Raw genomic sequence first — 24160 nt, forward strand, 5'->3', positions numbered from 1 at the left:
CCATACCTCGTTGATGTCCTTGCAGAAGGTGCCGTTGCCCCGATAGCCAGCAGGACATGGGCCACACTCCCAGGACCCATCAGAAGAGCTGCTGCACTCCACCCCAGCGAAGCAGGGGCTGGACAGACATCCATCTGGCAAAGTGTGGAGGAAGAGGTGTTAAACACAGCATCAAGGGTAAACGAATATGATTTGGACAGAGCATCAAGGGTAGAGTGTTAGAGTGTGAGACTTCAAACACAGCTTCAAGGAAATGGGAGAGGCACCAAGCAGAACATCACAGGTAGAGGAAGTATTTTATTCAAAACATCAAGGGTAGACGGTGAGACTTCAGACACAGCTTCAAGGATAGAGGGAGAGGCATTAACCAGAGCATCACGGATCGAGGAAGACATTTTAGAAGCATCAAGGATAGAACGAGAGACTTAAGACACAGCACTGTGATGAGAATAAACCGAGAAGGAGCCAGGTGTACAAATCTCATCAAAGGCCACTATTCCATTTCTCCTCATCTACCCAAGTTGGTGGACATTTCATGAGGACCCAAGCAGTGGTGACCTGGCCTATTTGTGACCCCAGTCTCACACCAGAGTATTTGGCTCAGGTGCAACAGTGAGGAGATTGCAATGAAGGCTATGCAAAGGATGATCTTGAATGCACCATAAACAATGGCTAAAGACGGCATATACAGAAGTGCAGGCTTGAAGTAAATTGTGTAGATTTTAAACATAATTAGACATTAAACTGTTCTACAATTACTGTTTTTGTTTCAAATGAAACTACTGGCAAAAGGTGCAATTAGATTGCAGGTTTATCTTGCATAAACACTGGATATAAAATTGTCATAATCACAAACATTTTGTGACACAGAGTGCATGGTGATATGCTGCAACCTACCTATAGGACAGGGCTCTTTGTTGCACAGTTTACTGTCCCTGGTGTCACCCAGGCACTTCTTGCCACCGTACTTGGGCACGGGGTTGTTGCAGTTCCTCTTGCGTTCGTGCAGTCCGCCGCCACACGTGGCCGTACAGGGTGACCAGGGCGACCAGGGGCTCCAGCTGCCGTCAACTGAGGAGGAGCAGAGAGTGGGTCAGGTAGCGGGAAGGAGGACTTGCCCTTGGTGGTAGTAGTGTACGGGGGGGGGCTAGTGAGGACAAACTGGTGCCAACACTTGGTCTGTAGCCTTCTAAGCCTAGATGATTCAAGAGCTTGTCAAGATACTTCTTAAATATTGTGAGAGTGTCTTCCTTCATCATCTTTGCATCCCAGAGGTTAACCATCCTCTGGGTGAAAAGTTCCTCCACGGATCCCAGTAAATTTCTTACCCCTTCTGCTAAACCTATGTGTTTGTACTTCCACGTTTGTACTTTTGCCCAGTTGCCTGGTTTTTGAGCCACCCATTAACTGGAACAGCTTCCCCTGTCAAACCCACCAAACCCAGTTGTGATCTGTACATCCATCATAGAAGCCTGAAAACATAGAAAATAGGTGCAGGAGTAGGCCATTCTGCCCTTCAAGCCAGCACCGCCATTTAATATGATCATGGCTGATCATCCAAAATCAGTACTCCATTCCGGCCTTTTCCCCATATCCCTTGATTCCCATAGCCCTAAGAGCTAAATCTAACTCTCTCTTAAACACATCCAATGAATTGGCCTCCACTGTTTGCTGTGACAGAGAATTTCACAGATTCACAACTATCTGGGTGAAAACGTTATTACTTATCCCAGCCCTCCTGCTCAGATCTCCTCTCAGCTTTCTTTAACACTCTAGTTTAACTTTGCAGTCCATCAATCCTTAGAAAAACGTGCCTCAACTAGCTCCCCTCCCATTCCTTCTCTCCAATGAGTATGGAACAATCTACTCAGCCTCCCCTTTTTGGAAAGCCCTCGTTCCACACATCCCTCGTGCATGGAAAGATCTATGGCCTGTTATTTGAACTCTTGTCCACTCCATTTTTATGCATGAGGATTAATTGCAGGCCATGGCACAAACCAGACTGAAGGTGCAAACAGAGTAGTGCCAGTCACAGTGTGGAGTCACGAGTTGTGACAAGTCCTGGGGCAAGGAGACTTACTGGCACATGGGGCCTTCGTGCATTGCTTTGTCTCCCGACCGTTCCCCTGGCAGTCTTCGCCATCCAGCTGTGGCACAGGTGAGTTGCAGAGACGGATGCGGGTGGTTATGCCATCTCCACAGTTAACCGAGCAGGGTGACCATGGTGACCAATGGCTCCATCCACCATCCTGACGAACTGAAGGTACAGGAAGATCAGAGGAACATCAGTGCACCAGTGGAAAGAGATCCAACACAGGACAGCAGGCACAATCAACAACTTCCATTTCTTTAGCACCTTTGACAGTGCAAAACATTGCAAGGTACTCAACAATAAAAATTAGTTAAACAGAAAGTCAATGTCAGGAGACACCCAGACAAATAATCAACCAGCTGTTAAAGGGGTAGGGACATTAAGGTAGAGAGTTATAAAGCATTAAGTTTAGAGGTGATCGTTTTTGCAACCGAGGGCACAGCACCATTGGAGAAAGTCAATTCAAGTATGAGCAAGGGCATATATAGAGGACTGCAGGGATTTCAGTGGTTTATACAATGGTGAAATTGCAGAGGTAGATGTGGCACTGATTGGAACATAAATGGGAATTTTAAACTTGAGGATTTCAATCCAGACCACAACAGAACAGAGAAAGGTGGGCTTAGGATGGAGAGCAGGTGCTGCCTGACCCGTTCAGTTACTCCAGCCATTCATGTCTTTTTTTTTGGATGCCTTCACTATTCATTGTTGCAATTCAAAAAGGTGATCGATCCACTATCACTTCCTCAAGGGAAATCAGTGATGGACAATTGATTACAACAGGTACATTCCAAGAATTATTACATTTCAAAGGAAGCAGATTTAAATATTCCTTGTGCCATGTTCTCTGGGAAAAGTCCTTTGTGTAAAAATGAAATTGAATCTGACAGCCTTCACCCAGGTTTTAGTGTGAGAGGTGGACTCACTGCAATGTCCAAACCTTTTCGGATTATAACCATATAACATATAACAATTACAGCACGGAAACAGGCCATCTCGACCCTTCTAGTCCGTGCCGAACACGTATTCTCCCCTAGTCCCATAAACCTGCGCTAAGACCATAACCCTCCATTCCTTTCCCGTCCATATAACTATCCAATTTATTTTTAAATGATAAAAACGAACCTGCCTCCACCACATATCACTGGAAGCTCATTCCACACAGCCACCACTCTCTGAATAAAGAAGTTCCCCCTCATGTTACCCCTAAACTTCTGTCCCTTAATTCTCAAGTCACGTCCCCTTGTTTGAATCTTCCCTACTCTCAGTGGGAAAAGCTTATCCACGTCAACTCTGTCTATCCCTCTCATCATTTTAAAGACCTCTATCAAGTCCCCCCTTAACCTTCTGCGCTCCAAAGAATAAAGCCCTAACTTGTTCAACCTTTCTCTGTAACTTAGTTGCTGAAACCCAGGCAACATTCTCGTAAATCTCCTCTGTACTCTCTCTATTTTGTTTACATCCTTCCTATAGTTAGGCGACCAAAATTGTACACCATACTCCAGAATTGGCCTCACCAATGCCGTACAATTTTAACATTACATCCCAACTTCTTTACTCAATGCTCTGATTTATAAAGGCCAGCACACCAAAAGCTTTCTTTACCACCCTATCTACATGAGATTCCACTTTGAGGGAACTGTGCACAGTTATTCCCAGATCCCTCTGTTCACCTGCATTCTTCAATTCCCTACCATTTACCATGTACGTCCTATTTTGATTTGTCCTGCCAAGATGTAGCACCTCACACTTATCAGCATTAAACTCCATCTGCCATCTTTCAGCCCACTCTTCCAACTAGCATAAATCTCTCTGTAGACTTTGAAAATCTACTTCATTATCCACAACCCCACCTATCTTAGTATCATCTGCATACTTACTAATCCAATTTACCACACCATCATCCAGATCATTGATGTACATGACAAACAACAGTGGACCCAACGCAGATCCCTGTGGCACCCCACTAGTCTCTGGCCTCCAACCTGACAAACAACCATCCACCATTACTCTCTGGCATCTCCCATTCAGCCACTGTTGAATCCATCTTGCTACTCCACCATTAATACCCAACAATTGAACCTTCTTAACCAACCTTCCGTGAGGAACCTTGTCAAAGGCCTCACTGAAGTCCATATATACAACATCCACTGCTTTACCCTCATCAATTTCCTGAGTAACCTCTTCAAAGAATTCAAGAAGATTAGTCAAACATGACCTTCCAGGCACAAATCCATGTTGACTGTTCCTAATCAGACCCTGTTTATCCAGATGCTTATATATATTATCTCTAAGTATCCTTTCCATTAATTTGCCCACCACTGACGTCAAACTAACAGGTCTATAATTGCTAGGTTTACTCTTAGACCCCTTTTTAAACAATGGAACAACGTGCGCAGTATGCCAATCCTCCGGTACTATTCCCGTTTCTAATGACATTTGAAATATTTCTGTCATAGCCCCTGCTATTTCTACACTAACTTCCCTCAATGTCCTAGGGAATATCCTATCCGGACCTGGAGACTTATCCACTTTTATATTTCTCAAAAGTGTCAGTGCTTCCTCTTCTTTGAATCTCATAGTTTCCATAGCTACTCTACTTGTTTCACTTACCTCACATAATTCAATATCCTTCTCCTTGGTAAATACCGAAGAAAATAAATTGTTCAATATCTCCCCCATCTCTTTTGGCTCTGCAGATAGCTGTCCACTCTGACTCTCTAATGGACCAATTTTATCCCTCGTTATCCTTTTGCTATTAATATAGCTGTAGAAACCCTTTGGATTTACTTCCACCTTACTTGCCAAAGCAACCTCATATCTTCTTTTAGCTTTTCTAATTTCTTTCTTAAGATCCTTTTTACATTCTTTATACTCCTTAAGCATCTCATTTACTCCATGCTGCCTATAATTATTGTAGATCTCTCTCTTTTTCCGAACCAAGTGTCCAATTTCCCTTGAAAACCATGGCTCTTTCCAATTTTTACTATTTCCTTTCAACCGAACAGGGACATAAAGATTCTGTACCTTTTAAAATTTCACCTTTAAATGTCCTCCATTTCTCTTCCACATCTTTCCCATAAAACAAACTGTCCCTATTTACTCCATTTAAATCCTTTCGCATCTCCTCAAAGTTAGCCTTTCTCCAATCAAAAATCTCAACCCTAGGTCCAGTTCTGACCCTCTCCATAATTATATTGAAACTAATGGTACGGTGATGGAATTAGTTGGAAACTAATGGGATTGTCAGGTCAGTGGTTTGTTTGGAACCAGGGGATCCTCGCAAGGTAAGCAGTCAGCTGTTGAGGCCTGATGAGGAGAAATTTCTTCATTCACTTAATCCCTGGAATTCTCTCCTCCAGATGGGTGTGGGATGTACCATGGAGTATAAACATTGAAGGGACCAGTAGATCTTTGGAAACTATTAGAATCAAGGGATATGGTGATCTGGTGAGAAAGTGGATGAGACTTGGCCTTATTGAATAGTAGGGCTGGGAATGGGGCTAGCAATTGGCCTGCTTTTTATTTTTGGCTGTAAGCAGGGTCTAGTGGGTTGGAGATTATTGTCCACCATAAATTGCAATGATGGTCCAAATGGCCTTTTTCTATGTCGTGAGGAAATATGGAAATCTGAGCTGTCCTCTGCACCACTCCCACAGGAGAATGGACTGGAACATCAGGGTGCAGATCTAATTTCTTGTTTGTGCCCAAATGATTATTTGCCCCCATTCCTCACCTTGGGTTACATCCTGGTAACATTCAAGTGATGGAAAGAAGCAGGTTCAAAGAGTAAATTCATGGCTCCTGCCCTTTTTGCAACTTCCAGGGAAAATTTGCTGCACTTTTTTTAATGGGCATGGTTAAACAGGCGGCTTCCAATACAAATATATTAGGGTTAGAGCAACCGTACAGACATGCATTACAGAGAGACATCAATGAAGGAGAGAGGAGCTCGAGGAGGGGTTGGACGTGTTCCAGGTCAGGGTTTTCTCACGAATTCTGCTCAGCAGCAGCTGTTTAGCCAGACAGTGGCTTCAGGCTCCCCATACATATCGCAAAGTCAGGGCTACACTGCTTGTCAGATTCCCTGATTAAATTTGACAGGGAATTACAGGAGACAGGGAGGGTCCTGGACTCTGCAAGTAGAAGGAAAGCAGGCAATACTGGGTCAGCAGCTTCACTTGTGAGGCAAAGTTTGACAGAATCTTGATTAGTACGGGTGTCTGGGATTATGGGGGAAAGGCAAGAGAATGGGGTTGAGAGGGAATGATAGATCAGCCATGATTGAATGGCGGAGTAGACGATGGGCCTAATGGCCTAATTCTGCTCCTATAACTTATGAACATAAACGTTTACATGAATAGAAACAGGAATTGTGAGAGAGAGGCACAGAACAATGCCTGGCTCACCATAGCCTGCTCTATACTGTCAGACCCTAATTGCATGGTGTATTCCCTCTTAGTTTTTTAGTTCATCCTTTGGATGTTAACATCAACGACAAAGCCTGGTATTTATTGCCCAGACCTAATTGCTCCCGAGTGAGTGAACTAGATGGGTTTATGGACAATTCAGTGATATCAAGGCCACTGCCACTGAGACAGCTGAGATCTTTCACCCTCAGCGAGACTTACTCCGCTTGTCGCATTCCGCTGGCTGGCAGGACTTTGTTTGGATCGAGGGGCCCTCACACCGGCTGCTGGTGGGATCACATGATCTTCCCCGCTGTTGCGTTCCGATGCCGCATGAGACGGAGCATTCGGTCCATTCCGACCACGGCGACCAACCATCTTCACTGTCTTTAACTGGAGGCAAAAAAACAAAATCACTGAGTGCTGGACAACACGTGTCCTCCCTCCATCGATAGCAGAGTTTAAAGGTCAAAGGTCACCACCCCAGCTAAATAGAATCAACGAGTAGGCACAAATAGGGGGTTAAGCCTGTTCACTGGGAATATTCTGCCCTTTCTCTGAATCTCTGTAAATTATATTCCCTGTACCCATCTAATTATTTCTGAAAGCCGATTTCCAAGCAATGAGTTCCAGTTTGGTCACCCCACTCTCGTTAATTAGACTTTCCACATGTCACCCCACCCACAATATATTTTACAATTCACGAACGGGAACAGTGTCTCCCTATTTACAATCCATGATCTTATCCATCTCTATCACATCTCCCCTTGACCTTGTGTGCTCCAGTGAGAACATTCTCACCCATCTCCAATCTGAACTTGAAGCTAAAATCCCTCTTCTCTGGAACCATTCCACAACCATTCCCCCTGCCAACCCTCATGGTCCCTCAGATCCACATCAGCTGGTCTCCTCTCCGTCCACAAGTCCAACCTCCGCAGTTTTGGGGACAGAGCCTTCTCCAGGGCAGCTCCCAGGCTCTGGAACTCCTTCCCCCAACTGATCCGCAATTCCGTGTCCCTCACCGTCTTCCAGTCCCGCCTCAAGACCCATCTCTTCACCTCTGCCTATCCTTAGCCCCAAGTGCCGTCCCTTTTCATCTGTGCATTAATTGCCTCATACTGCGTTTTGTATTGAATTCTGTATTTACTTTGTGTACTAGTCATGTCTCTACTATTTATTTCATTCCCCTTACATGTTTTTCCTCTACCTGCTAAATTTTTGTAAGGTGTCCTTGAGACTCTTGAAAGGCGCCCATAAATAAAATGTATTATTATTATTATTATTATCTCCCTCATTCACTTTCAGAAGTGTGGTGACAAGGCTTGGATACGGTATTGTAGCTGAGATCAGAAATGGTGGAAGAGGGTGACGGGAAGAAACAGTAAGTTCAACAACACAGAGTAAAGTGAAAGAAGTGGCCAGATAATTTCACATTCGGTAACTTTTTCAAAGATTTGGTCTTGAGCTGTTTTCTTGAACACAGCATTTGGCCAACTCACAACCCCTCAGCAACACATTGCCAAGGCATAAAGGCCTAAGGACTCCTTGTGGGTAAATGTGATTAGTGTAGATTGATGCAATTGAGGCGTGGACATGGTGGGCTGAAGGATGGTTTCCTATGCTGTACGATTCCATTGCACTCTGTACGAAACTCACATGCACTAATGGGGATTTGAGGAGTAGCTAAACTGACGGTGGATATTGGACCCAAATCATAAATTACGAGCAATCCAGTTTGAATCGGGACCATTTACAGTTATGAAGACTTATCACAGTGGTCAACGGTCCCAGAGTTAGGATCTGCAATTATAACACTCATAGGTCGGGCTTGCACTTGGACACACAGTATAGAATATAAGCTCTATATACAGCATACCAACAGGCTTTTTGGCCCAATACGTCCATGCCAAACACAGTACGAAGTTAAACAAATCTCCTCTGCTCAATCGCTCATCTCCTGTTGATAATTTGGAATTTGGATGAACCCTCATAAGCTTTTCAGATTTTTTTGGCTTCTCTTTCAAGTCAGCTCCTCATAGTATTGGGCAGCTCATAGTATAGTTTCCTCTCCAAGTTTCTCAGACAGTAATTAATGACTCCCTTCCAATAGGTCATGTGTTGAAGTAGGAGGCAGTTCACACACTAATCAGCATGATTCTATAATCACAGATTTATTCCTGGAATAGACAATAGGTGCAGGAGTAGGCCATTTGGCCCTTCGAGCCAGCACCGCCATTCAAAGTGACCATGGCTGATCATCCCCAATCAGTACCCCGTTCCTGCCTTCTCCCCATATCCCCTGACTCTGCTATTTTTAAGAGCCCTATCCAGCTCTCTCTTGAAAGCACCCAGAGAACCTGCCTCCACCGCCCTCTGAGGCAGAGAATTCCACAGACTCACCACTCTATGTGAGAAAAAGTGTTTCCTCGTCTCCGTTCTAAATAGCTTACTCCTTATTCTTAAACTGTGGCCCCTGGTTCTGGACACCCCCAACATCGGGAACATGTTTCCTGCCTCTAGCATGTCCAAACCCTTAACAACCTTATATGTTTCAATGAGATGCCCTCTCATCCTTCTAAACTCCAGAGTATACAAGCCCAGCTGCTCCATTCTCTCAGCATATGACAGTCACGCCATCCCGGGAATTAACTTTGTAAACCTACCCTGCACTCCCTCAATAGCAAGAATGTCCTTCCTCAAATTAGGGGACCAAAACTGCACACAATACTCCAGGTGTGGTCTCACTAGGGCTCTGGGCAGAAGGACCTCTTTGCTCCTATATTCGATTCCTCTGGTTATAAAGGCCAACATGCCATTCGCTTTCTTCACTGCCTGCTGTACCTGCATGCTTACTTTCATAGACTGATGTACAAGGACCCCCAGATCCCGCTGTACTTCCCCTTTTCCCAACTTGATGCCATTTAGATAGTAATCTGCCTTCCTGTTTTTGCCACCAAAATGGATAACCTCACATTTATCCGCATTAAACTTCATCTGCCATGCATCTGCCCACTCCTCCAACCTGTCCAAGTCACCCTGCATTCTCATAGCATCGTCCTCCCAGTCCACACTGCCACCCAGCTTTGTGTCATCTGCAAATTTGCTAATGTTACTTTGAATCCCTTCATCCAAATCATTGATGTATATTGTAAATAGCTGCGGTCCCAGCACCAAGCCTTGCGGTACTCCACTAGTCACTGCCTGCCATTCTGAAAGCGACCCGTTAATCCCTACTCTTTGTTTCCTGTCTGCCAACCACTTCTCTATCCATGTCAGCACTCTACCCCCAATACCATGTGCCCTAATTTTACCCACTAATCTCCTATGTTGGAACTTATCAAATGCTTTCTGAATGCTTGCTCCCTGCTCCAGCCCCTCAGCCACACATTCAGATTCCCCATCTCCCTGTTCCTTTCCTCACTAGCACAAGGTACGGGAAGCAATCCAGAGATAACCACCCTAGAAGTCCGGCCTTTCAGTCTTTTTCCCAACTCTCTGAACTCATGTTGGAGAACCTCCTTCCTCTTCTTCCCGATGTCGTTTGTGCCTACGTGCACAACTACTGCCGGCTGTTCGCCTTTCTCTCTCTCTCTCTCTCGAGGATGTTCAGAATTCGGCTTGTGACATCCTGAACCTTGGCACCAAGGAGGCAACAGACCATCCTCGTATCTCGTCTGCCGCCACAGAATCTCCTGTCCGCTCCTCGGCAATGGAGTCACCCACCACTAGGGCTCTGCCCGACGTCGGTCTCGCCGGTCGAGTCCCATCTCCAGGATTGGAGCCACCGACGTGTCTGCCGCTCGGACTGGGAATATTGTCTCCCTGGACAGTTCCCAAGAGGGCATACCTGTTTTCATTAGACACAAGCCACCTGAGTCTTCTGCACTCCACGATTTCCGCCCTTTCTCTCCGTCACACACTTTGGTTCTTCCCGTATTCTCGGCGTGACTACCTCATTGTAGATCCTGTCCAGGAAACTCTCGTTTTCCCGGATGGCCCTGAGGTCATCCAGCTGCTTCTCCAGTGCCTCAACACGGTCCTTTAGGAGCGGAAGCTGGACGCACTTGCCACAGTTGTAGCAGCCAGAGGCTCCATCCATGTCCCTGGGCTCCCACATTCTGCAAGCCTCACACTGTCTCATCTGCCCCGACATGTGTTCACCGCGTTCTGTCCTCTCGCACCTTATGTGTAGCCTCCTCTCCTCAGCCTCCTCGCTGAAGACTCTCGAGCCAAAGACTCACACTTCCCTCAGGCCGCTATCATTGCTTATATTGACTGATAAATTGCCTAATTTACCAATTTACCATGACTCTATTACCCAACTCTATGATCTCACTGAAACACATTTAGTTTTGAAGGGGTTAAATAGGATATGTGCAGAGATCATATTTCCCCCAATGAGTGGGTCTAAAGTCAGGGGGCAGTCTCAGAATAAGGGATCAGATATTTGGGACTGAAATCCAATGGAAGGCCTCTTCCATCCTCTGAGATAAAGACATCCCATTCAACTAAGCATTTATGCTAATCCCGTTTTATTCAACCCCGCATTTGGGTCAACTCTCCCCCAGATTGTATTTACATTGCAGAGGCAAATCACAGCGGAAAGCAAACTATCAATCAACGCACATTTGGGATGCGGGAGACGACAGTAGGAAAGCCACACAGTCGGGGGGGGGGGGGGGGGGGGGGGGGGGGGGGGGGGTGCAAACTCCACACAGAAATCACATGAGGTCAGGATTGAACCCGGGTCTCTCGGCACTACTAACAGCACCACTTAGACTGCCATTAATGGATATTTGGATTTGAGGATTAATTATGGGATTTGAGGTGGAACACCAATAGGAATTGCAATGAATGGTGGAACAGGGGCTCTAAGCTCACCACCTTTTGCATTCTTTGTTTTCCGGCTCCTGTAGATGATGCCTGAACCAGTTGAGCTCTTCCACTGATTCCAATCTTTATGTCAGATTAGTAACATCTGCAGGATTCATCCATTCTATTTTGCTCTCCCTGTGCTTTTATGTCCAGCTTGAACTCTTGGTCTCTGCTGAACTATTTACCGAGTTATGGCACTTACTGCCTTTCACTGATTACATACACATTCCCTCCCAGCCTTCCCTTGGATTCCTCTTTTCCTTCTCCAATCCGACCTCCTTTCTTCAGCTTCCCTCTTGGCCCAAGTCTATCATGAGCTAATAGAGGGAATGGTTCCAGCACAACCTCGACTACCCCCTCAAAGATTTCACCTCCAAACATAAACTTCTCAGCGGTCCTGCAACATTCCCCATGGAATAACAGCACTCGCACCGCTTCACCTCCCCACGATCCATTATTAACACAGTGAAAATAAATCCCAGAGAAAACTCTGCTTCGGTGGCCAGAATCTAATCGAAAAAAGGAGTGAACAGCATTTCTCAAATTGTAACTGTGTTCCAATTTGGAACAAGTTTCTGTGAAGGAATACAAACTCATTGCCAAAATACTCAGGAATATCTCACAGTCTGGAGCATATGGGAATTTCAGAGAGCAGAGAGGATAGAAATCTCAGGGCAGAGAATATATGGCTTTTGGAATGTCGAGGGCAAGGTAATCTCGGGGAGAATAGTCGGAATCTCAGTGGGCCAAAGTTCCGAAATCTTAAATGGGGGAGGACATTGGAATCTCAGCAAGAATGGGTATCGGATTCTCAGGGAAAGGGTACGGGAATATTGGTGAGGTTTCAGGAATCTTAGGAGAAGATGATACGGGTATATTAGTGAGATGGTACAGGTATCTTAGGGATAGGGAACACAAATCTTATGAGAGGGAACAGGAATCTCAGGGTGGAGTGGGTTTAGGAATCTCAGGGTGGAGAGGATCTGGGAATCAGGGGAGAGTAGCGGAATTTCAGGGAGGAGAGGGTTTGGGAATTTGAGGGGGAGTGTACAGGAATCTCAGGCTGATAACCTGAGGTCACCCTGTAGGTACAGGACATATGGCACAATGGATATTACTTTCAAGCTATGGTTTTGGCACTGCAACCAAAAGGGCTTTTTGTTTCTGATCCCCACCGGAAACTGGTCACACACCGGGAGCAAGTCACTCCACCTGAGGCAGGTCGCCCCGAGATAGGTCACTCCACCCGAGCAGGTCACTCCACCCGAGGCAGGTCACTCTACCCGAGGCAGGTCACTCCACCCGAGGCAGGTCACTCCACCCGAGGCAGGTCACTCCACCCGAGGCAGGTCACTCCACCCGAGGCAGGTCACTCTACCCGAGGCAGCTTACACGGCACCATGGACATTACTGCCGTTTCATCCCTGCCACCGTAAGGGGTTATTGCTTCTGATCCCCACTGGGAAACCCCGCAAACACACTTTATCATTGCGAAATTCGGCCTGGAAACACGGTGTGTACTCACGAAGACAGGAGGGGCAGCACTCGCCCTCGGTGAAGGAGGGGTTCGCACATGACACGGGGGGGCAGGTGATCCGGCGGCAGATGATGCTGAAATCCTGCACAGAGTAATTAAGAAGATTATTGAGAAGTAATTAAAAAGAGTAGTTCCCTTCCAGGGAAGGAATTTCCAGGAAATGCCTGCGAACTGCACGGAGACGTTATCCTAACCGGTCACACAATAAGCCTGTCCCTCTCTGGATGGATCCCAGTCTTGCATTCAGTCCTCACATTGCAGGGAAATGGGGAACGGAATCTCAGAGGAAGAAGGAACCTCAGGTGAATAGGGAATCGGTAGGAGGGGAATCTCGGGAGATGAGGGATCCTCAGGGGAAGAGGGGATTTCAGGGGTGAAGGAGTGTTGGATGAATAGGGAATCTCAGAGGGAAGAGGACACGCTCTGTTCTGCTACTTGGATGATCATATCCTAACTCACACGGTGTCTCATTTTCTTTCTGACTGCCTGTGAATTTAAACATTTTTACACCGCTATCCATTAACTAACTCACCCCCATCCCTGAAAACCAAACCTACCCTCCCCCATCTTTGCATTCCGTTAATTCGGCTCCCTTAATGGCTAGTCCGCCATTCGTGCCAATGCCATCCATTCTGGAGCATACATCTCTCTGCTTCTCCTTAAGATTCTACCTAACATCAATATCTCTGAGTAAGGTCTTGGTGTGTTATTCTGATATGACCTTGGGTAACATATCTGCAAAAAAAAACCTGCTCCATTTTGTTGGGTTAAAAGCTACAAGTAACCAGATAAAACAGAATATCCTTCAAATACTCAGCAGGTCAGGCAATGATCTTTCATCAGAACTGTAATGGAAAGTTGTTGACCTGAAATCAATCAATCAATCAATCAATCAATCTCTCTCTCTCTCTGTCTCTCTCTCTCTCCCCCCCCCCCCCCCCTGCACACACACACAGACTCTTTCAGATTGGAATATAAAATATGTGATGTTAAGTTACAGCTTTAAAGAACACTGGAGTAATGTGTCACCACATTATATCACGGATGTGATTGTGCAGAGCAGATTCATCAGGATGTTGCCTAGTTTGGAGGACTTCAGTTGTAGGAAGAGATTGGATGGGCTGAATTTGTTTATCCTGGAGTGTAGGAGGTTCAGGGGTGGTTTGATAAAAGTATATAAAATTATTAGACGAATACATAGGGTAGCTAGTCAGAATCTATTTCCCAGGATAAGGTATATCAATCACAAGAGAACATGCTTAGGTTGAGAGGAAATCGTTTCAAAGGGGATCTGAAGAAAGGGGATTTTTAACAAAAAATGGTTGATATGTGGCGGTTGCTGCCAGAGGAGGTATTTGAGATATATACTCATATGAGGCAATTAAATAGGCAATGCACAGGAAGATACAGAGCTAATGCAGGCAAATTGAACTACTATTGCTGAGCAATGTGGACTTGGTGGGCTGAAGAGCCCATTTCTGTGCTGTGCGACTCTACGATGTTACTTTGTTGAATATTTAGCTCCTTCAACACTGAAATCATTACAATCTCTGAAATGAGTCATGGGGAGTTCATTTTGTCGACGTGCACGTCCTTTGTATTGCCAATGAAATCAACTATATATGCACAGCTGCCCTGACTTAGTGTCTGAAGAAGGGTCTCGACCTGAAACATCACCCATTCCTTCTCTCCAGAGATGCTGCCTGTCCGAGAGTTACTCCAGTATTTTGTGTTGATCTTTAGTTACAACTGCGGCAGATCACGGGCCACTAATGCGTACATTCAATGAGGCAAACATCTCCTTAACCTCCTATGACATCTCTCACTCCCTCCACCCAAAAAAGTATCCCCGCCCAAAAGAATACTGGCTCCATCCTCAAACTGTAGACTTCCCTGTACGTTTCCCGTGACTGTGTCAGCTCAAAGGCTCCCTTCAAAGCCATTGACAGAATCCCAGGCTATGCAGCTAGGATTGTTTTACAGCAACTGTTTGTTTTTTCCTTAAACTTAGTCTGCTGCCAATTATCTGTTTCTCTGAATGAAATTTTATGGCATCAATCTGAATCACATTAAACATTGAAGAGCTTCCCTAATTCTTAACATGTGGAGTTGAATAATTATGAGCAATAGTTAAAGGAATAAAACTAATGTGCATACTTAAAGAAAAAAATAATTTGAGTTTGGGACGTTCATTACTTACACCTATTTGCACCCAATTTTATGCGTGGGTGTACGCTGATTGGATCGATAATGTGCTCAGGAAATGGAAATTAAGGGTGGGAATGGATGCAATTTCAAACTAACTTCTGAAATGAATTAAAAGCTTGCTCTGTCGATCTCTAGGGTAGTTGATGTACAATTATCACCCCATGCTAAGAGGATTCATACTCGCCGTCAAGCCGGTGAACCGTGGCTAGGGTAGTTGATGTAAGAAAATAATTTCACTGTGCGTTTGCATTTCGTACCTGTGACAATAAAGTACCATTGAACCATTAAACTCTAGCATCTTCCACTCTGCATTATGGTTTAAGGAAGTCATTGTCAATCCCAATGGACTAAATAGAAGACCTCAGAGTGGTGCATTGAAGCTGGAACTGATTGCTGGAAAAACTGGGATCTCTGTTGCTCTCCCTACCATGGAGATCAGGGGTGAGAATCCCACATGGAGGTGCAAAGGTGCCTTATTAGTTAATTGAGAGTCTCCCAGTTTTCTCCGCAAAAGATGCACTAACACTCAACTCAGAGGTGGATACGAGTGCAATGCAAGTCATGTTTACATGGTATACTTGGGCACTGATTTAGGTCAGGCAGAAGGAGCAAGGGTCATGGGTTATACCTCAGGGTGAGTCCTCACCTCCGGAATATTGGACAGGGAACAGGAACCTGAAGTTGGAGAGTCTGAATGTGATAAGGGTTCTGAATAAGGGTCAGGCCAGTCACTTACCATTTTACTCCCCTTTCCATTCCCACAGCAACCTTTCAGTCCCAGGCCTCCTGCATTGCCAGAGTGAGGCATGCACAAACTGAAGGAACAACACCTCATATTCCACTTGCGTAGCTAACCCAACGGTATGTACATTGAATTTTCCAATTTTAGGTAACTAACCAACAACATCTCCCCTCTTCTTTTTCCCCATCCCACCTTGCTTCCCTGTGCCTCACCTGGATGCACACCCATTTCTCCCACTATCCCACTATTTCCCCATCCCCAATTCCATTTCACCTATATCCCTTTCTCTGTACTCACAATTCATGCCCCCCCCCCCCCCCCCCCCCCCAATTCTTCTCTCCCTAATTAATAATCTTTTGACTCCTTTAATTCCCTGGACTTTTTCCAGTCCATCTGCCAAACAACCCCCCTTACCTATATCCACCTATCACTTGCCTTTGTTTTGTTCCGACTTACATCTCTTCCACCTTTCTCTCCCGACTACAATCAGTCTAAGAAGGGTCGCAACCAGGGATGCAGCCTGACCCGCTGAGTTACTCCAGCACTTTGTTTTTTAGGCCAAATGCAATTATGGCTTCCTACTCACGCAGAGGTCAAACACCAAACAGGTTAGTTGGGCTGAAGGGCTTGTTTTATGCGCTATTCCTTCAGTGCATTTCTATATATAAATGCACAGAGATCAGCCCAATGGGAGAGTTTAAGCTGGGGACGGTCCCATTCACAAGGAAGCAGCACATAGAGAAGGGTGCTTACAGCCTGCCATGTTCTGCCTGAAAGGATAATTCATTAGTAATTTTCAGAAGGGAATGGGATAAGTATTTTACTAAGAGACATTTGCAGAAGAGGGGTGGTAGGAGTGGAAGAACTCTTTCAAAGATGTGTGACAGGAGAAAATGGAAGAAGGATCACCCATTTGGTTGGGTTCTATAAACCCTGATAGCAGGGTGGGCTTCTACAGCTTTTGAAGATTATTTCAGTGGTGAAGTCTTACAAGGACCTAGGAAATATTCCATGTGGAGCAACGGCAGAGAACAGGTGGTCACTTTGGCTTCTCTACAGAACCCTCCAGAGGTGCGAATGTAGGGTGAGAGGCTTGATCTACAGGGGGTGTAATGAGGTAAACCCTGTCATTCATGACCCTTCTTGATTTTGGAACGTCTGAAAGTGCCTTTACAGCCCAACGGGTGCAATAGTTGGAAACTTGGCGGGTGATCTGTGTGCTCCAAACTCCCATAAACATTAGTAAGGTAAATGACCAGATTATCAGGCTGTTTCAGCGATGTCAGCTGAGAGATAAATACTGGCCTGGGAATTCGGGATCAGAAGAGTTTAATGCATTCAGAGTTCCACCCCAGTAATAATAAAAAACACGTTCAAGTGGTTCCTGCCTCTGCCAGACGCGTGGAAATGCTTTCACTGATTGGTACCATTGAGGAGCAAAGCATTTCACAGATGACGATTACATCTGTAACAAATCTGATTTTAAAAGCCATTATTCACTCTTTGCTGCGGTTTTTCTGCAGCCTGGGAGCAGGGCTGTGTATGCATTACACCGCCTCTCCACTGTGCCTTCCAGCTTCAGGTTCCCAAGCTCCATGGAGTCGAGCTCGCACTCAGACTAAAGCAATTACTGCCTATTCATTGAGCTCATAACTGGGCATGGGGACCAGTGGATTAAAGATTATTGGGCAGGGGGGTGAAGTGAAAGGGTCTGGGAAGCAAGGAGGATGGATGCAGAATGTCCCACTGAACAAAAAACAGGCCAGCCTGCTCATGATGTTGAAACTGGTCCACAAGAACCTCGCACTGCTCCTCACCTCCCGCGTTGATCCAGTTTCATCTAAAGTCTATCTGTATTTTACAGTCTAGCTGAAGAATTTCCTCCTGAATTCATAACAAGAAACCCAAGTTGAAGAAGGCATTCAGTCCCTCAGGTCTGTTCCACCATTAAATAAGATCAACCCTGTGTCCTCTAATTCCCAGAATTTCCAAAAATCTATTGTTTCTGTGATGAATATACTCAGCCACTGAGGTTTTATAACCTTCTTGAGTAAAGAATTCCTGGATTGTTGACCCCCTATTCTGAGAATCTCATCCCTGCTTCTAGACGCCCCTGTCTTTGGAAACCTTGGCCTAAAGTATACCCTACCCATCCCAGAAGGATTGTGTACATTTTAATGCCATCGTCTCTCATCCTTATCTGTCCTCTTCTATGTATAAACAGCTGTCATTTCTACATGGTGAAACCAAAATGTATAAAAATACCCTTTAACAAAATCTGACAATGTGCAATTTAACCACATGTGATTTTTTCTATTACAAATCTCAAAATGTGGAGTACAGAGGCAAATAAATAGATGAGAGGTCTTTGTCCCAAACATTATGGAGGGCACTGCATATGAATTATGTGTGTTAAGTGTACAATGCTGTGGTGTGGTTTGGTTTCATTGGAGCACATTGGAGCCAGTGGAATGGACATTGATGATGCACTGTGTGCAAGTTCAAATCCCACCACAGCATGTGGGGAATTCAATTTCCAATTTTTACATTAAAACTGGGAATACAAGAAACATATCTGAGCTAATCATAGTAATGTTGATCATGAAACTATTGTTGTTGTTTATAAACCCTTTTCACTCACCAATACCCCTCTGGGGAAAAAACTTACCATCCTTACCATAACGAGCATATATGTGACTCTAGACCAACCATTAGGGTTGTCTATTAATTATATCATGGTATGGACAACTACTATCATGGAAGGTATAGAAACATAGAAACATAGAAATTAGGTGCAGGAGTAGGCCATTCGGCCCTTCGAGCCTGCACCGCCATTCAATATGATCATGGCTGATCATCCAACTCAGTATCCCGTACCTGCCTTCTCTCCATACCCCCTGATCCCCTTAGCCACAAGGGCCACATCTAACTCCCTCTTAAATATAGCCAATGAACTGGCCTCAACTACCCTCTGTGGCAGAGAGTTCCAGAGATTCACCACTCTCTGTGTGAAAAAGGTTCTTCTCATCTCGGTTTTAAAGGATTTCCCCCTTATCCTTAAGCTGTGACCCCTTGTCCTGGACTTCCCTAACATCGGGAACAATCTTCCTGCATGAGAGTAGTATGGACAACTACTCTCTGTAACATCTGCATTCTGTGAAGAACTAAATATTAAAGCCGTCCCCATGCTGTGCTTGAAGTAATCGCTCAAGGTTGAATGTTTACATCATAAGTTTGTTGTTGAGGCTAACATCCAAAGGATGAACTAAAAAATTGAGAGGGAATACACCATGCAATTGAGGTTCTACAGTATGGAGCAGCTTATGGGGAACCAGGGATTGTTCTGTGCCTCTCACAATTCCTGTTTCTATTGAGGTCAAAGTTCATAAGTTATAGGAGTAGATTTAGGCCAATCGGGCCATCAAGTCTACTCCACTATTTAATCATGGCTGACCCATCTTTCCCTCTCAACACCATTCTCCTGCCTTCTCCCCATTACCCCTGACACCCATACTGATCAATTTATCTTTGTTTCAATGACTACATGGTTGTTGTGTTCTGAGAGGAATAAATCGGGTAGATGCACAGAATCTCTTGCCCAGAGTAGGATAGGTTCAAGGTGAAGGGGAAAAGATTTAATAGGAATCTGGGGGGTAACTTTTTCATACAAAGGGTGGTGGGTGTGTGGAACAAGCTGCCAGAGGAGGTAGTTGAGACAGGAACTATCCCAACGTTTAAGAAACAGTTAGACATGGATAGGACAAGTTTGGGCGGATATGGACTAAATGCAGGCAGGTGGGACTATTGTAGCTGGGACATGTTGGCCGGTGTGGGCAAGTTGGGCCGAAGGGTCTGTTTCAACACTGTATCACTCTATGACTCTATGATGATCCAAAGTGTGTGGAAAATGAAAGATTCAGATGATGTTGGTTTCCACTCAAATGGAAATGAATCTCAGGTGCAGTGGAGAAAGAACAAGCACGACCACTCTGCAAAGAGGCACCAGGTGACTAAGGGGGGTATTTCATTTCCCACATTTCTAAATAGCAGAGGAGCAGAGGGAAATGGCGAGTGGTTAGACTCACCAGTAAAAGTAGCCAACATGGGCTGATAATGTTATAAAACAGCAAGCAAAACTCTTTTATTTCTGAAGGGATAGAATTATAAGGCAACACATTTAATTTGTTTAAATTTAACCTTGGTTGGACTGTACTAAAAGTTTTAACGTACTTCTGGTTGCTATATTATTACAAGGATATTGAGACACTAGAGAAGGTGCAAGAATGATTTACTGGAGTGAAGCCAAAAGTGAAATAGTACTTAAATCAAGAAAGAGTGGACAGGCTGTCTTGAGAAGAAGTGTAATTATGAGAAGAGGCGCTGTTCCTTCCCATTCTTTCTGGCTGGCTGGCTGCAAAACCCAAAGATTTCTCATGTTATTTCTAAACACATACAGCGGCATAAAGAAATACAGCATGGAAACAGGCCCTTTGGCCCAACTCGTTCATGCCTGCCAAGATGTCTGAAGAAGGGTCTTGACCCGAAATGGCACCCATTCCTTCTCTCCAGAGATGCTGCCTGTCCCGCTGAGTTACTCCAGCATTTTGTGACTACCTTTGAATTAAACCATCATCTGAGGTTCTTTCCTACACAAGATATCTATCCAAGCTAGGCACAAAATGTAGTAGTAACTCAGCGGAAATGTCTATCCAAGCTAATCCACTTTACTTTCTTTTAGCCCTTATCCCTCTCAATCTTTTCTATCCATGAAGCTGTCCAAATGTCTTTTAAACATTGTAATTGAACCTGCCCCTACCATTTCCTCTGGCAACTTGTTCCATTTATCCACCATTTATCCATTTGGAAAAGTTGCCCTTGGGTCCGTGGGCTGAAGGGCTTGTTTCTGTGCTATATCTCTAAACTAAATTAACCTAAAGTTATCATCTGGGCATTGAGCGAGGCACCAGCTGCTCCCACTGCTGTGCATGGATGGTGTTTGAGGCCCAGATTTGAGCCCAGCTCACCTGGCAGGTACACTTGGTGCAGCTGTCCACAGTCCACTCCTCCTTGTTGTCGAAGAGCCGCCCGCTGTGCCAGCATTGGCCCGGACGCACCTTCTTCAACGAATCCTCCAGGATGTCACGAATTATTACGTTTTCTTCTGTCTGCAAAAGATTTTCCATGTGCAACAGGAGTTACTCTTGCATCTGCATTTTGGAACACATGCTGAGATACATCCCCGTGTTTATTTTCTCCTTTCCTGCTTACCTGTTTTCTCCCATATATACAATCTACCCATGTGTACCCTGCGTACACAATGTAAGGTACATTTATGCATTACCCCATGTACACAATGAAATGTTCATACCAGTGGATCTGTGCTTCCTTATGTACTCCATACGGTATATTCCTGTCTGCCTGTGTGCCCCCATGCATATATTCCTCCATACCAGTATTTCCCTGTGTACACAATATGAGGTATATTCCTCTGTATCTGTGCTTCCCCATGTACGGAGGGTCATTGTATTTGATAAAGGGGTGTCCCTATGATATGAAACATATGGTACCTACCACTTTAACCAGTCCATCAGCCAGATTGCTGACAAGAACCCTTAGTCCATGAAGTTCCTTAAACATGTTCCCAATGTCAGAGCAGGAATGGTCACAGAAATCCACGACTTTGTTGGTTTTGTGGCCAATTAAATCGTTCTTGATAGCAGGGACGACACCTGAATACTCTTGGCTCTCATGGCTGCTTGTGGCTTCAGCTGTGCGGTGGGAATGAAAGAACAGGAGCTGTAATTCAAGTGTTGGGAAGATGGAGAGTGTCGAGATTTCAAAATGGCTGCCGCATCAAGTGCTGCCAACATTCGAACTAGGCAATCGCTTTGACGGAAAACATCCAAAAACTGAATCAGCAGAAATCTATCCACTTAATGTGATGAAACTGTTTCGACAGTCTTGCTGGTGATCCAAACCTCTAACTTTGCACATAAAATTCTCGCATTAGAAGCAGTACAATGAGGGAACGGATTCCAGGATCAACATGTGGCCAAGATAATCATTGCTGAGGACTGGGGAGCGTAATAATGACGGAAAATCGTTGGCAAAAGCTTTTTCAGAAGCACGGCCCAGATGTGAATGCTGCTGTCTTGCCAACCACTGGAAACCCAACACACACCATCCTTTCGACACCTCAGATCACTTATAAAATAATACTGCTGACATAGTGATATTGAATTGCAGCTGAATCCCCTCAGAGAGTTCGAGAAAGTTCTACCACCTATCGTAGAATTTTGCTAAAACAATAATTTTTTTCGGACAATTTCCATTGCTTTCATTCTGTATTTCTGCTAAGTGTGTAACGATGGGCTTCCTAATTTCATCCACGAACAGGTCGGTTCTAATGCTGTGCCCTATGAACCAGGGAAAGTGCAGCCCCACAACTCCCTCAATAAATCCTCAATTAAATGACTTGTTAATCTTCAATGCAGTACCGAGCCAGGATTGGGTTGCAAGATCAACCTCATGCTCACACAAGCAAAGCAGTGAAAATGCTAGTGACACTGTACCTGCGGCAAGAGGAACAGCCGTCAAAGTACAAAAGTGGATCCCAAAGGGGATTCTATTCATTTCAACAAGAAAGGTACATGATCCTCCCTTTATTGTGTTCAGTTCTCTCCCATAACATTTCTCAGTCCATGTACAAGTCACTGTTTATCCTTTAGTGGCTAGCTTTTATCCCGTTTATTTCATTGTCTGGGCCTGTGTACCTTTGTTGGATCATCCACACTTTCCTCTGCCTCGCCTGTTAATAATCACATCAACCTTTTTAGGCATAAAATGCTGGTGTAACTCAGTGATTAAGGCAGCATCTTTGGAGAAAAGGGATAGGTGACGTTTCGGGTCCAGACCCTTCTTCCCGAAGAGTTTCGACCCGAAACGTCATCTGTTCCATTTCTCAAGAGATGTTACCTTACCCGCTGAGTTGCTCCGGTATAAACCAGCAACTGCAATTCCTTCCTATCCATACCAACCTTTTTGTTCTCTGCTAGTTTCAAGATCACTTTCTTCCATCGGTGATCATCAGCCCTTCATCAGTGAATTCTCTGCTGCCTTCTACTGAACCACAGACCACTCTCCCTGTCGCCATCCAGCCCTCACCTCAACGGCAGGAGGCCCTTTATGGTGGTCATGCCACACTGAGGTTACTCCCCTGTTCTCTGACCAGAGTTTTCTTATTTTCACAATTCCAGTATTTATCCAATGTCCCATTTGAAGGTAAAGGAAGGAGATGCAAGTCTCGAGAGAAGATGCAAAAGAGATTCACAAGAGTGGTTGTAGGGATAAGGGCCAGTTTCAGCTGTAGTTTGACAAGGCAAGTTTTTTTCCCATTCGTGGAGACATCCAACACCAGAGGGCATAGGTTGAAGAGTAAAAGGCTTAGATCTGAGGAAAACACAGTGGATACAAACTGGAAAGCACTGTCTGTGAAGGTAGAAAGAGTTACTCTCACAAGTGTGTAAAATGTATCTGGATAAGCACGAATTGTGAAGGCATATACACTCATAGACTATTTACTAGTAAATGGGACTAGATAGGATGGTACTTAATGGTCGGCATGGACATGGTGGCCTATAGGACCCATTTCAGTGCTGTATAACACTATGACTCAAAGCTGGAGTTATTCTCCTCAGAAGAATGAGTTTGGTGGATATGTACAAAAACATGACTGGTTTCAACTGAGTTGGCAGTTAAAGCACCAGGAGCATAGATTTTGGCAAAATATACAAGGATGATCTGAGAAAAAGCATTTTAATGCAGTTAGTTGCAACCCACTGGCAGAAGAAGAAATGGAAACAATGTCCTCTCAAGGGAACAACCACATGAGAGAGAACAATTCATGGGATTATGGGGGAAGATCAGGTGAAATGGGATTGAGGTGATTGATCTACTAGCAGACATCAAGAAATCAACCGAAACGTCACCTGTCCATGTTCTCCAGAGATGGTGCTTGATGTGCTGAGGTACTTCAGCACTGTGTCCTTTTACTGATTATAAGAGCACTGAGTTGACTTTATAAATCAGCTCACACAACATAAAGTAGCAATGATACAAAATTTTGAGATTTAAAAAATCAAGTCTGCAATTTATCCCATCAGATAAAGCATAAAAATAAGTTTAATTTGGCACCTAATTCACTTTTATACCTTCAGTATTAAAAAAGTTACGACCATTGTCATACTCGGAAATTAGCATCTTGTTGCCTATTGCTTTTCCATTGACAACACAAGCTG

At 44.7% G+C, this 24160-nt stretch overlaps 1 protein-coding gene across 1 annotated transcript in view; it reads right to left on the bottom strand.

Moving 5' to 3' along the window:
* LOC129699441 (thrombospondin-2-like) overlaps positions 1–24160 on the bottom strand; it is a 66455-nt gene that overhangs the window by 17735 nt on the left and 24560 nt on the right. The window contains exons 5-11 of the mRNA XM_055639234.1: positions 21435–21631; positions 20888–21028; positions 12902–12995; positions 6724–6894; positions 2081–2257; positions 898–1071; positions 7–134 (exon numbers count right to left, since the gene is read on the bottom strand). Coding sequence (XP_055495209.1) covers positions 7–134; positions 898–1071; positions 2081–2257; positions 6724–6894; positions 12902–12995; positions 20888–21028; positions 21435–21631 — 1082 coding nt within the window. The remainder of the gene's footprint in view (positions 1–6; positions 135–897; positions 1072–2080; positions 2258–6723; positions 6895–12901; positions 12996–20887; positions 21029–21434; positions 21632–24160) is intronic.

The sequence above is a fragment of the Leucoraja erinacea genome, chromosome 8 (genome assembly GCF_028641065.1).
Source record: "Leucoraja erinacea ecotype New England chromosome 8, Leri_hhj_1, whole genome shotgun sequence".
Lineage (NCBI taxonomy): Eukaryota > Metazoa > Chordata > Chondrichthyes > Rajiformes > Rajidae > Leucoraja > Leucoraja erinaceus.